At 40.9% G+C, this 19,679-nt stretch overlaps 1 protein-coding gene across 1 annotated transcript in view; it reads right to left on the bottom strand.

Annotated features, from left to right (window-relative positions):
• Positions 1-7,418: 7,418 nt before the first annotated feature.
• doc2b (double C2-like domains, beta) overlaps positions 7,419-19,679 on the bottom strand; it is a 163,656-nt gene continuing 151,395 nt past the window's right edge. The window contains exons 6-9 of the mRNA XM_037687795.1: positions 17,109-17,266; positions 12,677-12,758; positions 10,559-10,655; positions 7,419-7,627 (exon numbers count right to left, since the gene is read on the bottom strand). Coding sequence (XP_037543723.1) covers positions 7,494-7,627; positions 10,559-10,655; positions 12,677-12,758; positions 17,109-17,266 — 471 coding nt within the window. The 3' untranslated portion in view covers positions 7,419-7,493. The remainder of the gene's footprint in view (positions 7,628-10,558; positions 10,656-12,676; positions 12,759-17,108; positions 17,267-19,679) is intronic.

Here is a 19,679-nt window from a genome sequence, read left to right as displayed (position 1 = left end):
AACAAAACTGTCCAGATGACCTGACTGAACTTTGTTGGATTTGAACCTGGATTACTGAGCATGAACTTTGGTCTTCTGTCTAATTGTTTGATCAGATTCAGGTATCAGCAGAGGTGTGGAGGGCGACGAGTCTTGGCTGACTGCTTTTGAATTTTCCCACGATGCCACACTGATGCAGTCTGCCTTAACATGCCTTAACTCTGATCTGCTACAACCGTATGTCCCACCACGTTCCCTGAGGTCAGCGGACCAGTTGCTCCTCACAGTTCCAGGAACTCGTCTTAAGCGCAGAGGGAACAGGGCCTTCTCTGTAGCAGGACCAAGACTTTGGAACGAGTTACCTCTGCTTGTCAGACAGGCCCCCTCCCTCTCGGTTTTCAAATCTCGTTTTAAAAACCCACTACTATTCAGTAGCTTTCAACACCAGAGGATCTGTGTTTTGAACCTGTACGCTCCACACTGGTTTGTCGTCTTATTTATTACCTGCATCGTTTTTATGTCTATATTATTGATTTACCTCATTTTGTATTTTGCTTCGTGTGTTGCCTGTTGTTCTGTCTGTACAGCACTTTGGTTGGCCTTGTAGCTGTTTTAAGTGCTCTATAAATAAAATGGTATGGTAACATGCACCCACAGTTCAAATGAATTAAAATGTCTAGAACCAATCAGAAGCTCCTAAAGCCATGACATCATCCTCTGGGCCTTCTCAAATTGTTGACAAGCATAATAATCTTAATGTACGATATCTTGGGGCTTTGAAGAAACTAATAAATATTCTACATCGTGAATCGCTCATTCAGCACAATTTTATGTCAAAGAGGCAGAAAAACGGTTGCTTCTATTCGGTGTATGTAAACATCTGGTTTCAACTGTAAACACAAATAAAAGACACAAAAAGGTTTACATTTGGCAAAGGACTAAAATATATTTTGATACAATGCATTTATATTCATACATTCAACAAATCAGAAAAAAAAAACAAGTGCCTGAGTATTAAGAAAACAACAACAAATAAAGGTTTTAAATTCACATCAAGTCACACCTTCAGATAATCAACACTGCAGCCAAACAGGCAAAATGTTCAAAGTACAAAATGTTGCCCAGAAGAAAGATCGACTTTTTAGTGCAATCTTAGAGCATCCACTGTCATATACTGTATATATATATATATTTATATATATACTTTTTTTTTTTTTTTTTTTTACAGAAAACAGTATCAAACATTAGGCAAAGTCATCTCATGACAAAAACCATGAACAAATGCATGCATTTATTTATTTTTTTTCTTTTTCATAATACTGAGCTTGCACACAAAGGCAGACGGGTTACAAAGTCAAAACCACGTGTTGGTTTGTTTCATTACATATTCAGAGAGAGGATCGCCGCGTCAAGGAGAATATTGAGATGCCAACGGGGTTTGGCAGCCGGCGTCGTGCCTCACGGATCAATGTGGCCGAAGAAGCTGTTAACACTGAAGGAGAACAGACAGCCGAGGCCCGAAGGGACGCGTTAAAAGATTTCACTCCCCGGCAGTAAAGACGCCGTATAAAAACATGAGATTAAATGGAAGGTAGTGTCAAAAGAAAGCTAATAAATCAAACGATAACTCAGAAGCTAAGGCTGGGGGAGGTGAGGAGCATCAGGATTGTCGAGCTGCGACTTCAGATGATGCTAAAAACAAACAGCTCCGTCTCTTACGGACGTAAAGCTGTTAGCTGGATTAAAAGCCTGACAGGAACGCTGGACGTCGAGCGATTTGTCGGATGTTTTTTTTTTTTTTTGTTTGTTTTGTGCGGCGGAGGATTTACAAGGATGGGTGAGCGTGGGCATGCAGAAAAGGTCACGCCGCGACTCCAGCTCATAAAATCACAGACATGGCATGCTTCCCAACCTGCTCATCCAAAGTTTGGTTGTTTTATGTCTTGGTAAGTTTTCAGAACGACTCATTAAAACAGATTAAATACTTAAAGTCTGATGTTTTGTCTTTTTGTTTTGAGTAACTTTGCTCGTGGCAGTTTGCTGCTGAGCCTCGATCATGTCTTCTGTAAAATCTGTAAAACAAAAATAATTTTACATTCAGTTTTATATCTTTAAAGGAGTGGTGTTAGAAAAAAAAAACGACATTGGAATATATACATCCACTGCAGGAACATTCACATTCGACCCTTTTTGTTGCAAAGTTGCAGTGATTTTAGTTTTCTGCTAAAACAGGCTTTTATAAACAAAACATGCTTAGATTGAATTTTTATTTGACGCAAACTTTTTTTTAATGACACCCACAAGTTTTCATCCTCCTTGCAGCTGAAAAACACTTGTAGAAAGTTGTTTTCTGTTGTGTAAACCAGTGGTTCTCAAACTGGGGTCCCCGGACCGCCGGGGGTCCACAAAAGAAAAAGAAAGAAAAAAATAATATATATATTTTTTACAAGAACACAGATGTTTAACAGCCCGTTAAAATACACCAAAATGCAGGAAATCACATCTACTTTATTCAGAATTTTCTGGGGGAGGAGCAAAATTGTATTAACACTATTAAAGAACAGGTCTTAAGTATTTATGTTACACAAATATTTTCATTGCATTAAAGAGACAAATGGAAGAAAAATATTTAATAAACATGAGGGTTAAGAGGGGGTCCCTGAACCCAAAAAGTTTGAGAATTGGTGTAAACAACGAGCTGCGGAGCGGATGGATCATGACGTTCGATGAGCGATTTTCTTCAGGCGACTCGGGAGGTCCAGATGAGCTGATTGTGACTTGAGATGTTTTAAATTAAACCTCAGACCATCAGACTCGTTTTCTACGTTTGAGGCCCCGTTTCCACTTGATGTATTTTTTAATTTAACCTCTGTCCACACGTTTGAACAAAAATATTAAAATAGCCACTCTGCACCACTAGGTGGCAACAATGTCCACATTAACGACAAATCAAATATAAAGAACATTATTTAAAAAAAAAAAAGTATAGTCGTGGCCAAAAGTTTTTAGAATGACACAAATTAGGTAAATTAGGCTGTAGGGGAAACACTGTACAGAACAGGAAGCCGGGAGGTTTCACTACAAAGGACGAGCGCCCTCCACTGGTTTGTTCAAATACAGTTTTAAGCTCCGCCCCCTCCATTTAAATTAATGGGACATTTTCTTGACTTAAAAATAAAAATACACTCCAGAGAAATTTTTTTCCAGTGTTGATTTTTGTTGTTATTCACTTGCTGTTGTATGATTAAATATGTTTTCTGAATGTGTAATTTTAATTAGTTACTGGAGGATAAAAGAATAGTCCCATATCAAACTGTGATTGAGGGAGGGTGTGCAGCGGGTCTTTGGTGTTAAGGATACAGTCCCATGTCCCGGACAAAACAACAACAAAAAAAAAAACTGGACAGTTTTGCTTCAGTTCTCAACAACGGGACACGACAGAGACACTTTGTCCATCTATGAAAATCTGTGGATGCTATCAATGGACCTCCACCGCTGGAAACTAGTTAAACGCCTGATTGTGAGCAATTTGCACAAACTTCTGGTGAATTCTAGGTCAAAATTTGACAGAAATTTGCAAGCAGCTTAAAAACATTTATTTTTATTTATTATTTTATTAACCATCCCATTGAGGTCACAGATCTCTTTTGCAGCAGAGACCTGAAGGCAGCCTAACATGCAGGTTTTTGTACGTGGGAGGAAATTGGAGTACCCAGAGGAAAGTTCCTCTCAGTTGTTAACTCTTTCAGCTCACAACCAAAGATTAATGGAGATGGGATCAGAATAAAGTGAGACAGATTCAGAAAGTACAATAAAAATCGACTCCATTGTTGTTTTAGTTTCTAGGGAACAAAGTGAAAATGGGTATTTACGAAACAAGACGCCACACTATCATTTCATTCAAAATCTTACTTCTAACCTACAAAGCTCTCAACAACCTAGCTCCATCTTATATTACAGAGCTTATTGTTCCATATTTTCCTAACAGAGCACTTTGCTCTCAGACTGCAGGTTTACTTGTGGTTCCTAGAGTTTCCAAAAACAGAATGGGAGGCAGATCCTTCAGTTATCAGGCTCCTCTCTTGTGGAACCAACTTCCAGTTTCTGTCCGTGAGGCTGACACATTATCTAGTTTTAAGACTGGGTTTAAGACTTTCCTTTTTGCTAAATCCTATAGTTAGGGTCGGTTTGGGTTTCCTGAGCTGTCCCTTAGTTATGCTGCTATAGGCTTAGACTGCTGGAGGACAAACTGACCACGTTTCTTCACTCTGCTACTGTCTTTACTTACTCTGCTCAACATGTTTTGTATTTATAATTATTTTTTCTATCCTTAACGTGTGTTTTTTTGTCTTTCAGATACACCTGGACCTACACCTGGACCAACACCTGGACCTACACCTGGACCAACACCTGGACCTACCATTCTGTGTTCGTCTGTCTCTCCTTCCTGTCCTCTCAACCAGCCGGTCAAAGCAGATGGCCACTTGTCCTGAGCCTGGTTCTGCTGGAGGTTTCTTCCTGTTAAAAGGGAGTTTTTTCTTTCCACTGTCGCCTTCGTGCTTGCTCAGGATGGGAGACTGCAACGAAGCCAAGATTCAACTTGTCTGCTGGATTCTTTAGACAGAGAACTTTACTAATTGTCTTTTCTATGTATGTGAATGTTCCTGTAAAGTGCCCTGAGACAACTTTGTTGTGATTTGGTGCTATATCAATAAATTTAATTTAATTTCTGAAAAGCTCTGTATCGCCTGTTTAAACAAATGAGCCAGAATTTTATTTATTTTTTCTTTTTCATTTAGCCTTTATTTATACAGGAAGTCTCATTGAGCCACGATAACTCGTTTTCAAGAGGGACCTGTTTAGGAGCACATGGTGGGGGTTGGGGGCCTTGCTCAGGGGCCCAGGGTGGGGCGAATAAGGGTGGAGGCAGGTGTGGGTGTTCCACCTTTTCCACCCACATTTTGATGTTGATGGTACCAGGAGTTGAACCTGCGACTTTCCGATCACAGGCCCATCTTCTAACCTCTGTGCCACCACTCCCCCCCAAGAGTAAATGAGTTCAGTAAAACTACAAGTAGTTTTAATAAAAGTAGTTTTCATAAACTCACTTTGGAAATAAACATAAAAATGTTCACTAAAATAACTGTTTGTGTGGACAGGAGGTGCAAACGCAGCAGAAACTATCTGTTTTTCAAAGCATCTGTGGGAGTGTGGACGGGGAGCCTGAATCCGTGCACGAACAGAATCAAACTTGATCTCTTTTTAAACTTCTTTGTTTTTCTTTGTGCGTTCAAACACATAAAACGCTCCCAAAGCCTCAGAGTCTGGATTAAATCATTCAGATTTGTTTCACGGAGTCGACGCCGCAAAGTCGAGAAACAATTATTTTAAAAGGATCACGGGGGCGGCCATGATTGATGGATTAGACGTAGTCAGAGCCAGCCGTCCTCCAAAGTCACCGGACAGTCCGGACGTTTCAGATTCCACAAACGTAACAGAGATTTCAACTCCTGGATAAAAACATTATTTTAGTTAATTAAACAAAACATTAAAATTATTATATTTATGACCTGGTAATGTAACAATAATTAATTTTACATTTAAATGGATCGCTGAAGATCAGATCAACTCCAGACTTCTTCACTCCGATAAGATCTCAACCAACTTTAGGAACTACTACGATACGTCAGAAATACGTTAGCAGGACCGGATTGTCTCTTACGGAATTGGACATCTAAAATTCTACATCAATTTTCCAGCGGGTTACAAAATAATTCAACTTCCTGTTATTCTTAGATTTCGTTGCCCTACAACATGAAATTTAACTGAATCGTTTTCCCGCCAAAAAATGAAACAAAGCAAAGGAAAAACTTTAGATTAATGACGTTAAATGAGGAAATAATGAACATCGAGGACGACGTAACGTCTAGATCAAACCTAACACCTCTGAGAATGAAGCATGGTGGTGGCAGCATCATGCTGCGGGGACACTTTCAGTGGAAGGAACGATGGACAGAGCAAAATACAGAAAAACTCTTCTGGAGGAACTGGAGTCCTCCAGAGACTGGAGACTGGGACGGAGGTCCACCTTCCAGTAGGACAGCGACCCTGAACACAGCTGAAGCAACACTCCACCGGTTTAAGGCAGGGGGGTCTGATCTTGGTCCTCCAGGGTCACTACCTGCACGTTTTAGAGGTTTCTTTGCTCTAACAAACTGATCTAAATGAAGGAGTGACTTGAATCAGGTGTTGGAACAGGAAACAAACATGGAGGCTAGAGGACCCTCAAGGACCAGGACCTGGTTTAACGAGAACCAGGTACAAAAAGTCCAAAATCTGGACGTCTTGAGCTCCTGGAGACAAAACAGAAGAGACTGTAAGGAGGCTCTACGGAGTGTAAATATGCATTTAATATTCTCCTTTTAACTTCGATGATCTGAAGTATTTTAGCAGAATTATAACGTTTAATAAAATAAAATAAATTGTATTCCACGTATTAAAAAATACGGGGCTACTTTTACAATGTGCTGAAGTTAAGAGCTGCCTCGGCAGCTTTTGGGGTAAAACCAGGATTTTAGTTGACGTAAAGTGAAACTGAGCCTCAGATTGTCATTCGTTAAATCCTTCTTCTGAACTTTGCACCTTCTTTACGATTTGTTGGCTCCAGGTGGAGAAAAGGAACGATTCATCCAGGAAGTAGAGTTTGTTTTTCTGACTGAAGATCTAAAACATGTTCTCTATCTAAACCAGCAGCTTTGGTTACTTAAACACGCCTTTTAAGTCTCGTGGTGGAGAAAACTCAACTCATCCAAACAAAGTGAATGTTTTTTTGTTGTTTTGTAAGAGAACCAATGATTATAAAGACATTTTTTGGGGTAAAGATTGGATCAGGGACCGGGACGAGCAGGAAGAGATAAAACTTCTAAAACAAACGACTCAAGAGAAAAGAACAAACTTCTAAAACAAACCAGTTGTGTCTTTAGATCCCACTAAACTGTTTTAAAGTGTGTTAAAGTGCAACATCCCATCCAGCTGCTCCTCTGGGTCACTACATGATACTGTCAAAAAGGTTAATGAGGATATTTAGGATGAGATATACACAAGGAAACATCTGCTACTCCTTTAGTTCCCTTCATTTTCAGCCAGATGATATAGTGACGGTTTTTCTCAGCTGCTTTAGGGATTAGAGACATTTATTCAGCTGGTCTCATCAAATAGATACAATTTGCTTCGTTTATCTCCAGCGATCATGTGATGGAAGCTGAGAAGCCCCAGAATAAACTACAATCCCCGGAGTTTATTTTGTTGAGTGTAAATCTTTGCAGTCTGTGAGGACGATGTGAAATTGAAGATTTGGAGACTTTTAGTTGAGCCCTGTTGGCAGGAAATATATTCCCAAGAAGAGACGTCAGGCGTCCAACGGAGGAGAACCCAGGGGCGGCAGAGAGGCTAAGAAAATGAAGGGGGGGTCCTGTAGAGGGCAGCCGTGTGGGGTCGGGGCAGGGTGCAGGTCTTCAGTCATTTAACGATCCGGGTAATTCATTGGTCAGCGTGTGCCAGCGTTCAATTTTTTTGTCCTTGTTTTTGAGGCAGTCGAACCAGTGTTTGAGCCTCTCTCCGTTTGCATTGATACCCAGAGACACACCACCTGAGGAAACGTACACACAGGACGAGTCAGGCACTCAACCCCGGCAGGACACGCCGCAAACTCAACGCCCTCGCCACCACGACAGAAAACCACAGCAGAGTCAAATTTATTCATAAAGAGCCAAACGCTTTGAGCCCAACAACAAAATCATAAAATACACCATGAAATAAACATTTATTAACAATATTACTGCTAACTGATATTAAGTGGTCAGAATAATCAAACCCCAAAGCACGATTCCCTCACGCAACAATCCTGATGATGCGCGTTTTAACTCGTTTTGTCCACCGTGTCCCTGAGGGGACAGATTCACCACCTAATGTAACTGCTTAAAATTAGAATAAAAACAAATAAATAAAAAACTACAAAAAAACTGACCAATCTTTTAGAACTATCTCTGCCTGAATTTTTTAAAAATTATTATTTAAGGGATTTGTTAAAATAAATAAATAAAAAAACTCAACATTTCAGTTCTTAAAGTAACAAAGTATTTATTTAACGACAATTTTTGAGGAAAAAAATAAATAAATAAAAAGACATCTTCTCACATTGTAAGCCCAAAATAAATTTTAAAGACTAAAAATAAATAAATAAATAAATTCTAGTCCAGAGTTTTGTAAAGACCCTCCAGACTACGGAACCCTTCAGAGCCAGAAGTCAAAAATGACGTCTTGATTTTGGTCAAACTTACTCGTGTCTCCCGCTCTTCGGACACGGAGGTTTATTTTTTGTAATAATTTCTTCATTTAAAAAAAAAATTATTATATTATTTATGTTTTAAACTCTGCCTGTGATAGAATCGCTGGTTTCTAAATTGTTTTTTGCATGTATTGACCCAGATATTGGCATTTTATATTCTTTTATATCTTATGTGATTTCTTGTGTATGTTCCTTTATACTGAAACTCTGGCACAACAATTTCCTGCGGGATCAATAAAGTTCTGTCTTCTCTTATATACGAGCAAGCTGCGGGCGCACGACGCACCTGCAAACTACTTCCTGCCTTTGGATAAACCATCGGCAGTGAGCCGCCGTCAGCTGTAGAACGTCTGATGCTGCAGCCTGCATGCATGTGAAACAGCTTTGTAGTACTAAATATGTATTTGTGCACATTACAAGTGAGTCTTTGTCCTTTACACCCAAACGAAAACAATTTTTGTCAGACGAGATGAGAGGCGGGACTCCGCAGTGCGATGTAGCCACAGGATAAGTGGCTTCACCTAGCATAGTGACGCAACGCTCCGATTTCTCCCCAGACGACAATACAAGGGTTGAACGTACACGACTGGGATGTGGTGAAAGGTCAATTTGATTAAACATGATCTTGTTCGTGATGTAAATGGACAAACAGTCCAATTAAAGAACACGTAAGAACATAAAAGTGCAGATTTGAGCTGTAACGTGACGGACTCACCAGCTGATGGCTACCAGATATAAACGTGAAACGCTCCGCTCTGTTTTAGTCGCCTGACGCTGAACGTTTTCAGGTTTTCTTCTGGAGTAACACAGGACGCCTTTAGTCTCTGAATCACAAACAGCCGCTGGTTCTGTTTCCTGTTGATGATTAAATGCTCAACAGAACTGAATGTTTTGTTGGTGGAAACACACCCGGACCCACATGGACCGTGCTTGTGCTAAAACACTTCCTGTACTCTGGGACTAAGACTACCCGGTAGTTTGAGCTCTTCTGTCACGAGTCTAAAAACGACAATCAACCTTTCTTTACTTTAAGAATTTAAATTAAAAGCGAGTGTAGGTTCAATAGTAGCTTTCAAAGTTCACAGTTAAAAACAAACTAAATGAATACAATTAATGGCAACAACTGATTTACTGCAATAAACATATAAACGTTTAAAATTTAGACTGTTTAGTCTTCATACTAGATTTGTTTTCCAGATATAAAGTTAAAAACATCGAGACACACGACTACAGTCAGGCTAAAATCACGAGAAACAAGATTTTAAGGCTGACTCGCATTTTGAAGGTTTTAAGAACTTTTTTAATTTATCTAAAAACAAAATCAGTTGTCGGTTCACATGAAGATATATTTACATATTTCCTGGCAGATGAAAACATGACGTGATTTAATCGGACGTGCCAGAAACCTCAAGGGGGAGTCACAGTAAGATGGATCCGGAATATTCTCATTTATTCTAAACGCAAACAAGAGTGAGTACATTTCTACAGATAAATGCAACCATTTGACAAGAACTGGGTGTTGTACCTAAAATGATGAGGGTTAGCGCTGTCTTTGGTCTGAAGGTGCTGATTTCATTTAATCCACAAACTGAACTTGTTTCTTTGTCACTGACTTCATGAAATAAACCGAAGTTCAGACGTTGTTAAAACTTTACATTCTGTATCGGTCCGTTTAGTTACTGTGTGCTGACACGACTCCTAAATCTCTCACAGTGGAGAATCCACTGCCTCAGTAAACTTCTACTAGCCTTCAAAATAAAAGCACCTCAAGGGCTGGATTTAAAATAAAAGCAGAGATTTTGGGTTTGCGTGCAGAAAGCTTTATATTTGACTTATGGGAGGGACTGCAGGCTGTAAGGTGCAACACATTTTACATGTTTAGTTGTTTTTTAGCTCATAGTTTTTACTACTCAGTACCTTCGACACTTTGTTCTGAAGTGCAGCACCAATGATGACAAAGATGCAGTTTACAGTTTAAGCCTGAAGATTTGACCACACTGTTAAAGAGGAGCTTTGGGACTTGATTACAGCTAGAAGTGTTTTGAAGCAGAAAACGACGGCAGCTCGGTTTGCTGATCTCATTCTCAGCCCTCCAGCTTTAGAGAACCGAACAGATGGACCGTCAGATGGACTGAGGTCCAGCTGTGCTCTGAAAGTCGGTGAAATCACCTCTGGTCCCACAGCATCATCTCTGATGAGAGCAGAACAGAACGCCGAGGCCCGCCTTCTTACCTATGAAATCGTTGGACTTCCCGATGTCGTAGTCCCACACCGTGATCTCCAGGGTCTTTTTAGTGAGGTCTGCATATTTTATGTCGTAACAGAACTCCTGCAGGAGACAACAGAAACACAGGTAAACATGTGCCACGTACTTCAGAACAAAACTTTATTTTGACTTCAGCATGTTGACAACCAAACATTTGGTTTGAGTTTTAACATCCGTTACTAGGCCTGGCACGATAACACATTTTGCTGGGCGATTAATTGTCTCAGAAATTATTGCGATAAACAATAATATTGTTTGAAATTTGACAATAATTAGTAATTATTGTCAAATTTAAGAAGTGTTTGTTAATTTGTTTTGCATGTAGTACCTTTTTGCAACCACCGGATGGCAGCACAAGCCTGTTTGAACTGAAGGATGGATAGTGAGCGAGCGAGCAGCTTTTCTCTTAAGAAAAATGAGGGAGGCCTCTTGACGTGACATGGGCTGTCTGTCTTTGGTTCTCAAAATGGCGGATGCTCGATGTGGTTTGAGCTCTTTAGCATTTTTCACACAAAGCTTTTAATAAAAAATCAGTAAACAAGTTCTCAGCTTCTTTTTGCAGAGAAAAACAACTTTTTACACAAAGGCACGGGTTTCAACCTTGAATTTTGGAAATTCGATAAGACGGAGTTTTTTTTCCTGAGGTCGGCCTGTTAGCTTAGCTCGTAGCTTAGCTTCTCAGCTTAGCTGCTTTTAACGATCCAAAAACACGATTCTGGACGGTTAAAACAGATTTTAAAGAGAAAGGGAGGGGTCAGTGAAGATCACCAGAGTTGAGCCTTTTGTCGTCCAGTGTCTTCAGTAGAAAGAGAGACGCAAAAAATGATAAAGCCGATAAATGAAAATGAGGTTGATAATTTTCATTGATCATGCGATTAATTGGTTTATTGTTTATCACGACAGGCCTACCCATAACAGTCATGAATGCAACAGGATTATTTTTTCTTTTAAATCTGATTATAAAAAACATGACATTATCATCCATCACCATGAAAGGGTTTTAATAAAACCATCAGAACATCTGCAACTGAAGAATCGTTGAACTCAACCTCATTCAAGATGGCCGCCACAGCTTATAAGCTCAAATAATCACAAAAACAGCAAATTCACAGATATTGAGCTGAAATTTGGTGTGTTCTGTCACCGAACGCGTCCTGGAAGTTGATTGGCTCGTGGGTCCAAATGTGCTCGAATCTCGGAGCTCCCATTAAACACACACTTCCTGTTTGTGTTATTCTCCACAACTTCCCCAGACTGTCGTGCTCTTAACATCTCTCTACTTTTTAACAAATCGCCACAAAAGACTTGTTCCATTCTTGAGTCCACCTTTACTTTGGAAAATCCACAGACTGCACGAGATCTTTGCTTAAAACTTTTGCTGACACAAGGCTTTAAAAGTTAGTTTTTAATCAGCTGTTAAACGTATCGTCAAGCGTGGACTAGAACAGAGTTTAGTGTAAAATTTAAAGACGTGGACCACTTTCTTTGTGCGGTTCATGTTTGTAAGGAGACACGTCAGTCTGCGGTAAAATAAAGGTTGGTGTTCGGCTTTAATCGAAGCCCTGATCCACGCAGCGACCTTCGTCTCTGACAGAAAGGCCGAGAGGCGATGGAGGAATACGGGCGCCAAAAATGTCAGAGGAAATGTCAAGCTGCCGGGCCGAGGGAGCGTTCGGCCGGGGGTGTCTGTTTGTGTTCAGGAGGAGGCTCGACCTGGAAACAGTCAACGTCCTGAAAAAACAAACACGAACGTGAAGAAAATCCACCATCGTTTTGAATTCAAAGGTAAATTAGAGAGCAGGTCTTATGCAACTTGTATTTAGGTTCTTTTTAAAAAGGGTGATATGCAAACAACTGGTTTAGTGTTTTTTTTTTGTAATTTCCTTCAATATTTTGTCTCCTGTTCGTGTTGAAGTAGATAAATGAAAAATCATCCACTAACAGAAGAACTTCATCTTTTAAAGCATTTAAAAATCCTAACAGATGATTGTAAAAGAAGCCTGTAAAGTCATCACATAATTCTCATGTCAGGAGAAAAATAAAGAAATGAAGCTGAAAGAGCAGAGTTGTACAGGGAGTTTTACCTCGTTGAACTCGGGATTGAGCGTTTTCTTCTTCACAGCTGTTTTGTGCTTCGACTTTTTGTTCTCGTCGGGCTTCAGGTACCTGCAGGAGGACAGGGAGAGCCTTAGAGCTGCACTTTCTGTAATCTGACATGAATATAATCATCTTGACGACGCCTCAGTTCAAAGACATTTGATCTGTCAACAGTTTGTATTGTTCTGTCCTCCAGGGGGCGCTGTGGTCCTGCCCTGCTTTCACCACATCAAACCTCCAAATTACACAAACTTCACATTTTAAGTCTCCGGTTTTTATGATAAGACCTTTTACCTCCGAAGAAACAGAGTCTGTTCTGTTGCCTATAAATGGGATTTTTGAGACTTTCTTGCAGTTCCAGATCCACGAAGATGATGCTGCGTTCAAGGTTCGTGAAAAGCTGGGACATCTGAGCCTTCCTAGATTTACTGAGTCACTGGGAAAAGTCACATTTCTAACTTTTGTGTAAAAAAAATAAAAAAGTTTTATGTAAAAAAAAAAAAAAATTACAGAAAATTCAACATGGAGTGCGATGAGGTCGACTAATTTTTGAGATGTCTGCAAACAAACTTTCTTGTCACAATTATACATCAAAACTTCAATATTTAGTCGTCTTAGATCATCACAGAAGTAACCTGAAATGTCCTCCTGGGTTTTATAGAAGAAACTTGATGTATGTTGGAGTTCCAGGCAGGAGCTGTGTGGCACCAGTTTCTTCAGAAACGTTCCAGTTTCACGTTGAATTACGGACTGGTTAACTGAAGCCACGTTTAGTTGGCTCTGGTTTCTGCTTTTTAAACAAACTGAAGTTTCCAGGTGAGTTGTTCAGTACAAACCAGTGAAATGGAAACTGAACAGGTCAGAGTGAGGGGTGGTCGTTCTGACGCGGTGCCATCAGCACGCAGGAGCCCCGTTAGTTCCTGCTCTGGAAACATGCAGCTTGTTTTCTGTTTGCACCGACTGCAGCCGGTGAGCCAGCGGTGAAAACAGATTCTTGGTGCCACTGTTGCTCCGGGCGCAGCGATGCGTGCGCTCATGAAGCAGCTCGTGAGTCTGACTGGAGACCAGACTTTTACTTCTTTGATTGAAAAAGGCAGGTTGAACTTTACTTCCTGTTCAGGAGCCCTGAACAGTTTCTGCTCAGCGTGGTGCTGTTTACAGTGTTTTATCTCTAGGGGCTCATCTCATCCCTCTCCTGTTCTGGGCCCACTGGACCCACACACGGTTATTTCCCAGGATAACGCAGAAGCTTCAGCGGCGCTGACAGGGGGGTGGCTCACCAGTTTTACCCTGTGGGACGCTGCAGTAACTGTTCATGGAACCACAAACTCCACCGACGGATCTCAGTGTGGAAGTGTTATTGTGCAGTAAATGTTTTTATTGTAATTTAATTGTCTCGTTGTCTTTCAAGCTGCTGGTTTGATTACAGCTCAAACAACCTGTGCGTGAATGACTTTGATGTAAAAAGTATTTGACAAAAAATACCCAAAAGTCTTAGTGTTTTTAAGCTGGAAATCTCCGGCACTTTTGGGTCCACTTCAAAAAGAAGAGGGTGTTTCTTCCTAAAATGACCAAGTTGTCATGATCAGCGGCCCCCGCTGGCCCCCCATCTGCTCACTTCTCTGCCTCTTCATGACATGCCATGTTTCTGCCCCTCTCCTTCATGCTTTGTTTATCCCTCAGCTCCTGTCGTTGTTCACATCAGCTCCTGTCAATCTGCACTTCAAGTCTGCTCATGTCACTTCTCTGTCACCACGCCCCCTCGGCTGATTCACCACAATCAACCTTCATGCCTCTCACCTGTTCTCTCCACTACTTAAACTCCATGCCCAGATTATTAAACCTCTCATGGTCCCTGATTCTCAAGCCATTCATAGTTTCATGCCTGAACCTCAAGCCTTGTGTTGTGGACTACGACCTCACGCCTGCCTCTTGGATTTATCTCTCTGCCTCTCTGATCACAGTAACGACCTCCTCTTCAGTCTATGACCACGACTCTCGGATTACGTTTCTGGATTTTGAATCTGGACCTCTGTCTTCCTGTTCATGACCCCTGCTCTGACAACCAGACCCCATTATTGGATTTGAACCTCAAACCACGTTATTGCAGCTGCTCTGCACAAGACCAGTGACATCATTGCTGCAGACTTGACGGGTGACTCTCACTCCATCTGCCTGTGAAGACTGTCCACTCAGCTGATCCTGACTTTGCTCCCACAGCCTATAATAAATAAAAACTGTTCTTGTTTTTGCACTCCTGTCTGGCTATTTTGAATCCAAAACCCTGGTCCCGTGACACAAGTAAAACATAAAGGTAGTCTCTGAGTAGACTGGAGACTAGCGAGGGACACAAAATGCCAAATAACAGATTTTTTCTCTTAAGAGTCGTAATGAATTGGTGTTTTGAGACACGCTTGTGTTTATACGTAACTGAATTGGCACGATTTTAGTCACAAAGTGTCTTTATTATGTCTCCGTTTATTAGAAAATTTATTTTCTTTTACGCTCTATAATTTAAACTTGGTTTCATTGGTCACAGTTGCGGAATTGGACCCATGAATGCAGGCAGACGTGAGGAGCTTCAGTTAAAAATAAACTTATTAAAACAAACGCAAAAAGCTGTCGTGGCAGCAATGTGTTCATAATGGTACTTCTTCCAGCTACCTAACACTCACTAATGGTGTACCACAAGGTTCAGTCTTATGACCCACCCGCTTCACAATCTACATAAGTAATGTAGGTCAATTCATTCCTGATGCATCCTTACATTTCTACGCTGATGTCACAGTTATTGTCGAGCTGAAACAGTTGCTAAGGTTTTCCAGTTTTTCTAGTCTGCATTTGACATCATCCAGTCAGATGTTTCGTCTCAAACTTGTGCTAAATGCTAACAAAACCAAAGGGATGTTGTTTTTAAAATGTACCAGTGGAAGAGTGCGTGAAGTTAATGACCAGTTAACCAGTGCAATGATGGGTACGGTAGTTACAGCCAGTTATGAAACTTAATGCACCCAGAAAGGCAGCATTCAACATATGCAGGGAGCTTGTTCATGTAAATGTCATCATAGTCAATGGAGGGAAGGAAAGTCAGTTACAAGGCGTTTCCTAGTAGTCAGAGTTACACGGGATCTATTTCTGAAAAAGAAACCCAGTTAAACTTTCAGTTTCTTTACCAAGTTTTTGAGATGGGGCTTAAGAGAAATGAGAGTCGACCAAGATGTAAAAATATTTGTAAAAGATCTGAAGCTCTCGACCTTGACCTCTCTCTAAGGGACTTTAAAGAACTGCCAAGTTCATGACAAAAACCAACGCAGACATGTTCCTGTTTTTATTACTTTATATCACTTTATAATGTAGCTGTTTTTATTCCCGTTTTTTTAATATGATTTCTTTCTTTTACTTTTCATTCATAAGCTTTTTTTTGATTGTCTACTGTTGTCGTCTGCGTTCTTTGTTAAAACAGGTCTCTCTTGTAAATGAGTCTTCGAGGCTCAGTGAGACTAACATATACAAATAAAGATTGAGCTGAGTTGAAAAACAAAACAAAACTGAGAACGGGTGTGGGTGAGCGTGGCAGGGCTGGGGAGCAGGAAGTGAAGGAACCAACAAAACACCATAAAAACTTAAGTTAAACTTGTCGTGTGTTTCTTTCTCTTTCTGACTCACGAGAAGTAAATCGAGAAAGGTGACGATCGTATCATTAAGAGTTTGGGCGACTTGCCGCGACAGATAAACCCTCCGTTGACTTCATGTGACGGTGGAGACACGTCCTGTGTTGCTGTTCACTCGGTCCATCTGGTACGGTCCGCACCACGCCCTTCAGGCTTCGTGAAGATTTTCCCTCCACCTTCGAAACAAGTCCTGCTTTTGTTCTCGGGGTGCAGAGTCGGAAATTAATTGCGCTTCCATCGCCGAGGCAGATGAAAGACTTGGGGAAATGTTCAGGTGAGATAAATAAGACTCTCCTTCAAATTACAGCCCATCACACGGCCTCTCCCGCTGCCTCCCTCTCGTGCTGCTGATAATCACAGGTTATCTCTCTTATTCTGCTTCAACATCAGCTCTGGCAGATAATCCATCCCTGCATCTTCTTCACTGTCTGAACAATACTAAAAATAGCATTTGGCTGTTTCAGATGAGGGATGAAGTGAGCTACGTTTGTCTTTTAGTTCACAAGTTTCTTAATGATGTTTGTGAACTTTACTTTTATGAAATCATTCAGTCAATTTTCCCCAAGATTGACAAGTGATAAATCTTATTGTATGAGTCACACAGAAAGCAAACTTCATAACATTTATTCCAGAATTTGACGGTTGTTTTGTAGATATTTGCTCTCTAAATACCCTGAACTTTGCCCCATGGATTTCCACCAGCCCTGGGATCTGTTTGGATTTATCTACATGTGGTTTGCATACTGACGTTTTGACGTAGGGGTCGGAGAAGCCGTTGGCGTCCATGGCGGCGAGGTGGGCGCAGCGTATGATGCCCACAATCAGGCACGACTTCTGCGTGTTGTATTTGAGAGAAATCATGATCCGTCCACGCTCCTCCAGAGACTTGTCTTCAGTCTTGTTGACCTGAAGGGTTGAAACAAACAAATTGAATCATCTTTGCCAGAATTTCACACAAAGGTCATGACATTAAGGACGGGCATCGTTAAGCCTTCAGGGCTGCAGCCTCGAATGTGTCCTAAACAGCTGCACCGCTCAAAACACAAGAAATACATACAGCTACTACTGCAGCAATGCTTTAAGTTCCTGGTGTTGGGTTTAAAATCTGGTTGGGTTTGATTCTGTCACTGGTGAATGAGTAATCTGTGCCACGGCAGCCAAAGATAAAGGCATGCGAGTCGTGATGCCAACTGCTGGTGTCGAGTGGCAGCTCAGCTGTCTAACAGATTATATAGGCTGTATTTTTTTTAGGTATGAAGGAAAATCTGACCCCTTAGCTTAATAAACCATGTGCACAGGTTTGTTAATGAACAGTATTGTGTCACTGAACAAGCAACAGAACTTTGTTTGGGTCTGTTAAGGTTTAAAGTTGGACAAACTCTTACTTCTAGGGTCAATAACATAAATAAACAATTAAATTGTCATAAAACCAAAAACACCACCTCTTCTAAACAGGAGGAACATCAAGAACACACTTTAAACTCATTTTAGTTTTTAAAAACCAACCTCGGAGATGGATGAACTTTTAGGAACCATAGATTACACAAGCATGAAAGTTCTCCAGAACTTATGCAAACGAGCACGTTTTAATTCAACGGTTGGACGTTTAGAAACCCGTATTCTAGTTGTGCGCATTAATTTGTTGCCTTCGTTGTACCCGCAACTCACCGACTGCTCATGTTTAATGTTGGGTGTTTACTATTGAAATAAAGACAGCTAGGGTTAGACCATTTTTAAATAATTAATAATTATAATTCTTCATCAGGGAGCAGCAGTTTCAGAATCCTGAGGCTGCAGGTTTGAGCGCACGTTGCATCAGACTGGAGAAAATCAGTTGCCAAACATTTTTCACCACCAGTGTGGGTTTTACACGTGGACATTTGTCTCGGATGTTTTCGCCTGTTGCAGATTTGAGACGCCTGAAACAAAACTGGGATGAGTTCAAGGCACCAACGAATCTGTGACACTTTTGATGAGGAAAAAAATACAACAAATATTTTGAGCACGTTCAAAACGACACTGATAAAAATGTAAACTTCTGCAACTCTTGCAAGGAAATTAAGAACGTTTTGGAAATCCCTCGTGGGTGCCGCTCGCCAACGAGTCGCTGCTCAGTGAGGTACTCGGCTTCACGCCTGTCTTGTCATGTGTTTATATGAGACTCCCAGTCCACACAGTCACATCTACGTTTTTGCTAATCTGTGCCTACGAGTTCATAAACTTCAACTTCGACAACAGTCACTTATGCCTCAAACCTCTGGCACCGGACAGTCTGTGCAGTGATAACATTCATGATGAGGAAAGGTCATGCATGTCAGGGGAAACCTAACGTTACTTTTAAGTTGTCCAATGTGCATTAGATGAGCTGATTTGGTGATGGAAGGTTAGTGTCGTAATTGCAGTCTTGACATTTGTATCTTGAATATCAGCCAATCAGCGACGGGCTGATTGATGTCGTCTCAAGTGCGGACGAAGAGTTAATGACCTCATCATGTTCCTGGAGCAAGAAAAAAACATTAAGTGGAAATGTGACCTCTAATAAAACTCTATGTGTTTATTTAAACAGGAATCACCGTGTAGAAGACGGACCACTGAGATCTAACAGACTGACACGTGTGCAGCTTGTATCCGTGTTCCTATACATGTTTTTTGTGGCCAAGGATCAATTCAACCCAAAACAGGAATTATAATCTGAAACTGGAGGGACTTGCTGAAGGAAGGACTGTTGCATTAAACACGCTACTTATCCTCAATCCTGTTAACAATGTTGACGCTCGCCTCAGTCCACAGATGGTGCCTAACTTGAAAAGTTCACACACGGAGAAAACGCAGTGAGACGCATCAAATACAGCTGCAAACTTCTTGTATTCTTACTCGCACTGATACAGTAAAACTACACAACGTGATGACAACGGCCCCGGGAATAAAGCTGGCCCACTTTAACCGGAAACAAGTCGTCTTAAGACGAGACAGACTGTGTTGCACGTGCTCTGCAAGCTGTTGACACTAAAGAGTCGAGACTCGCTGTTCGCAACAAGTGCTGTCCAGTGTGTCGCCGATCTGAGTCCAGAGAGTCACCAGAACACAAATTAAAGGCGAACCTCTTTAAAACTTGAAGACAAAAATATAAATAAAATCTTGGCTACAAAATATGAATGGGTTCACTTTAATGATGAGAAACTACAGCTCAGTGCAAAAGTTTTAAACCACTACTACAGTAGTCCCTCGTTTATCGCGGGGGATCCGCACCCTGAAGCCCAGCGATAAGTGAAAAACCACGAAGTAGGAATAGTAGTACAAGTAGTAGTTTATTTTAGTA

The sequence above is a fragment of the Nematolebias whitei genome, chromosome 14, assembly GCF_014905685.2.
Source record: "Nematolebias whitei isolate Nwh7 chromosome 14, NemWhi1, whole genome shotgun sequence".
NCBI lineage: Eukaryota > Metazoa > Chordata > Actinopteri > Cyprinodontiformes > Rivulidae > Nematolebias > Nematolebias whitei.
This window is presented reverse-complemented; position numbering and strand designations above follow the sequence as displayed.